Below are 4,649 nucleotides of genomic sequence, written 5' to 3' on the forward strand. Positions count from 1 at the left end.
ATTGGATGATTATGAAGGTTTATTGTTAGTACACGTATCGATACGGACTGTAAAGATATGGAAAAATATGGAGAGTGAAGCTCTCACCGCAGGGAACAAGATGCATAGTGTGAGGTAGGTTTTGCCCTTCTCCTGGCCTCTCAATATTTTTGTGTATCAATAATGTAATTTTCTGCCCCAGAAAATATTATATTTTGTGTAGTGTTACAAAACTGCTGTTGCATGGTGACTAATTAACTAAGTTTGCTTTGTGTAAAAGTAACTAGATCATTTGAAGCCATAAAAGTAACAAAATGTTCACATTTTACTTACTTTTGGCAATGATCGAAAGTTTATCTTGATGCAATATCAACAGCTGTAAATGATAATTTGCATATTTTATGCCATGTTTAATATGGTCAATGACATTCCACCATCAGATCCTAGCAATCAATGATATCTCATTCAAATCAAATCGTCACACATAGTGGCTACACCTAAGAAACTTTCAGGAAATGTTTTCACCAACATTGTAATAACAAAACGATGTACAAGGTCGGGGGTTAACAGTGTGATTTAAAATCAGTCAATGTGAATACAAATATCTTTTTTTTTTGGCGTCTTCTTTTGTTAAGACCTTTTAAATAATCCGCATGATATTCGATCAGAGGTTTCCACGCATCAAACCAACTTGAGGCTTCGTTTTTATGAAATCGTCGCCAGGTTGCACAGAGACGTGGAGCTGGGAAGTTTGGTTTTGTGAAATCAAGCAACAGGGCTGTAAAGTGAAGGTTGGCGAAGGCCAGAACAATGGGAGGGTTGAGATTGTGAGCAGTGAAGTAGGGAAAAACCATCTGACTATAAGCGCCAGGTTCGTAGTACAAGACAGGCCAATCAAATGTAGTGGCTATCACCCCACCCCAACTGGGCATTCCAACACCATGTAAATATCCTTGTAGCACGTCGACGTGCACACACAAAAGACTTTCCTTAGACCCTGTAACAACCCATCAAAGAGGTGCCACAACAAGCACATCTTCCCCTTATCACCTGGGAGGTTGAAAGTCAGTTGACCCCTGCTGACAACAAAGGATTCTGCAAATCCTTTGAACAAATCACAAAGCACAAAGGGTGCTCAACAACAATCTCAGTCTAAATTCGACCAAAAGACTTGGAGTTTTATTTCAAAACTCTCCGTGTGTGCACGTCAACGTGCCACACGGATATTTACATGGTGCAAGCCAATGCTGTCGGTCGGTGAGAACATTGGGTTTGTTTGTGATCAGGCGAGCAATGGCATCATCCCGATTCTCGGGTAAGAGGCGGTCATCATCAATGCTGGTTAGTGTATCGGCCATCCTTTGACGTATGCTGGGCCATTCGTCCTGGGATTCGCCTATGCAGATTGCTATGGCTCGGAAACCGCAGTGGCCATCTGCTTTCACTTCTCGCACGTCAATGACAAAGGGTTCCAGCCATGAGTGAAGCCGGTACTTTGCCAGGAGTGCCGGTAGATTTGGATTGATTACGCTAGGCTTGTGTAACAGAGCAGCCTCGCGGGCACGTTTACGTGTGACCCGAGGACTAGGAGGTGGTGGTAATAAAGTTCCTAACAATGGTACTGGGTGCGGGGTGGGGGACGTCGCAGATGTTTCAGGTTGTGATAGAGCGATTTGATTTGGGTAATGAATGTCTTGAGCCAGATGTTGTGTTTCCAAGAGTGGCGGTTTGTTGGTTCAGTTCTCAAGTGTTGTTGTAGGAGGTGAAGTAGGTAATAGTAACTTGGGTTCCAGCCGGTTGTTAGCATCATCAAGTGAGGGCTGAGATATTATGAGGTCTTCGAAGTTGAACGTTGGTGTTGTAGCTTTGGATGGTCCACAGAAGTCTTCAATGAGGCTCTCGACCTACACGGACCATGTTATCATCAGTAGAAATTCACATTGATTCTTCTACTACCAGTCCAATAGCTTTATTTGGGGCTTACTGAAAGTTCTTCCCGATGGGCGGGTACTGGTGATATGTAAGGTGACATTGGAGTTTCATTGACCGAGTTGTAAAGGAGATTCTAAGCGTTTGTAAGAAATTGTCAGTTTTATATCTTGGTTTGTAGATGTTAGGTCTCTCAACTTACCGGCTCAGGGGGTTCAGGTAAGAAGGACATTGGTAATTTATGTTCATCGTTGACCATGCGTTCATTACTGATGATCAATTGGATCTTCATTAGGACCGCCTGCCGACGATGTGGAGCCATAGCACAGAGTTTGCCTCTGAGCTTTGAGATGGTGGAATCCAAGGTCTCAAGCGTCTTGAGGTCAGCTTTGAGGTCGTAGTACAGTGGCGTAGCGGTAGTAACATGGAGGGTTTCAGGCAGCCATGCGTTGGCGTCAGGCAGTTCGAAGTTTTGTTTTGGTTTCAGAGATTCCGTGGTGGTGGTGGTTATCTATGACAATAAGAAATTATTGTAACAATATTAATTAGATTTCGTTATTAAATTTGAGCTTGAATGTCCAATAAGTCCAGCTAGCAGATGATTTTAGAGTAGGGTAACGTTGACTTACAAGTGTTTGTATCTCTACATGGGGCTCAGGGTGGTTGATCAACCTGCAAATAGATCCTTCAGGTGTGGAGGCAGGTTTTTTCAATAGACTATTGAACGTAAAGGTTTCTGATGTAAGTTTTTTGCTTGTTGATCTGGTGTTTTGATTGATGTGATGTAACGTTGAGTTGCTTACTTTGAAGTCACATTGGCTGTTTGATGAGTAGTTGTTTTGATGTTGGCGTCAAGGACAACACCTGGAGCGAGGATGGGTCCAGCATTGGGATCAATGTGCCTCTTGCGAGGTTTCACATTAGGGTCGGGCGGGTGATTGTGACCAATATGAGTATGGATTAGGATCCATGACGACGAATGGTAAAGGAATCGAGTGTCCATTTTGAACGGGCAGCCAATACGAGCCGATTTTGTTGTTCCTTTGACTTTAGGTGGATGGCCTGATCGGTAGCATTCGTAGTGTGAAACTGCACTACTTTTCTTTTGTGAGTTACCTATCCGCATACGATAGCCGTGGTTTGTAGCTGGGAATTCGGCGACATAATGGTCCATCTTCCTGCGATCTTTGTGATGGATTTCGATTGTATCAGGTACCGGCATAATGTACTCTTCCTGGTACTCTTCCTGGCGCATGTGTACGATGGAAATCAAGGGTGGTGTAATGGATGGATGACAAGAATTAAAGCTGGCGTATATCGAGGTTGTGGTAGTGAGATTTGGCGTTGTGGGCGAGTCAGAATTGGATACTGGGAGTTTGACTTGGGTAGTAAGAGATGATGGCTTGTGTAGTAATATTTGAGGTTGAGGAGCGATTCGGGGAGTTATGTAGTAAGATTATAAGTTGGGTACTAAGGTCTTATGCTGGAGTCATAGGATTGTTACAGAAGTAGTGAGATTGCATGCATAAGTAGTAAGATTAGGCCTTGTGTAGTAAGATCTTGAGCTTGAGTAGTAATAGTTTTGATCGAGTAGTGAGATTTTGTCGTGAGCCGTGAAATTTTGACTCTGGTAGTAAGTTTTTTACTTGGGTAGTAATATATTTACTTGAGTAGTAACATGTTTTGCTTGAGTAGTGAGATTTGTACGGGGTGCGTGGGGGTGGGCAAGGCCCCCCCCTTGGAGAAATGGGACTTAGAGATATTTCTAGGTGACCATAGGACCACCTATCTTTCTAACAAATTCTAAAGGGAGGACTTCCAAGTACATAGGATGATAGCTACATGTGTATCATCCAATACACTCGGTGCTTTACAGTATACACAGGTGCTTTTTTTTTGGCCAATAGGACGTTCAAACGGGTCGGAAGAAGGTGGTGGTGGTGATGAACGCGTAGAAATGATAGGCGAGCTGATGGAGGATGAGACCGAAGTGTTGACGGAGGATTTCTTGACCGGATCGATGGGTTGAGCCCATTCAGGATGTCGATGCAACACCTGCCACACCACCTCATCTTCAAACACCTCCTTAGTTTGATTAAGGTACTCCTTCTTAGCTATACCCATGAAGTCGCTGGGGGCGGATCCACTAGGAGGGTTCCGGACAATTGGCCAGTAGATGGCGGAGAATTTCAACGTAGCTGTGTTCAGAGGTTTCCAACTGAAGATAAAAATCAGTACAAGGTCACAAATTCAAAGGTGAGTCATATAAACTCACTGGTTCTGGACCTGTTTATCTGTCCGCTCAATCCAGTTGTGGTTCTTGGCTGCTTCGTTGTAATGCTCAGCCACCTTTCCATAGAATATTGCACCAGACTGATTATTTGATTGAATCGTGTTCTCGCTGACAGTGACCCAAGAAATTGCCAATTGCTCGTCTTCTAAAACGGTCCAGTTGGGTGATTGAGTCCTGACTGCTCGTGTAGTACTCGGAGTGGATCCATCCATCAACCGACGCTTTGATGAGGTGTATGGTGAGGCGTAGTGAGAGTGATGTGGTGAGGCGTGGTGAGAGTGATGTGGATTGGTGTGAGTGTTGGTGAGGTGGGTGCAGGGTTTGATAGGGTGAACCGGGGTAATCAAGGTCGTGGAGTAGTAGCGCCGAGACCGGTAGACGCGCCCACCCTCTGGGAGAGCGCGCTTTTTCTTTTTTTTTTTTTTTTTTTTTTTCGTTTTTTTCTTTT

The 4,649-nt window shown here is 44.0% G+C and overlaps 2 protein-coding genes across 2 annotated transcripts; one reads left to right on the forward strand and one right to left on the reverse strand.

The window, feature by feature from the left end:
• Positions 1–686: 686 nt before the first annotated feature.
• Positions 687–1,656, forward strand: MELLADRAFT_114119 (uncharacterized protein; the record flags this gene model as incomplete). The annotated part of the gene is made up of 2 exons (XM_007418925.1): positions 687–850; positions 1,467–1,656. 2 exons carry the CDS (start codon positions 687–689, stop codon positions 1,654–1,656), a joined length of 354 nt encoding a protein of 117 aa, XP_007418987.1.
• Positions 1,657–1,715: 59 nt separating this feature from the next.
• On the reverse strand, positions 1,716–3,163 carry MELLADRAFT_84500 (uncharacterized protein; the record flags this gene model as incomplete). Its single annotated transcript, XM_007418932.1, has 5 exons — positions 1,716–1,883; positions 1,964–2,044; positions 2,111–2,419; positions 2,538–2,661; positions 2,712–3,163. 5 exons carry the CDS (start codon positions 3,161–3,163, stop codon positions 1,716–1,718), a joined length of 1,134 nt encoding a protein of 377 aa, XP_007418994.1.
• Between the last annotated feature and the right edge of the window lie 1,486 nt (positions 3,164–4,649).

The sequence above is a fragment of the Melampsora larici-populina genome (genome assembly GCF_000204055.1).
Source record: "Melampsora larici-populina 98AG31 unplaced genomic scaffold MELLAscaffold_113, whole genome shotgun sequence".
Lineage (NCBI taxonomy): Eukaryota > Fungi > Basidiomycota > Pucciniomycetes > Pucciniales > Melampsoraceae > Melampsora > Melampsora laricis-populina.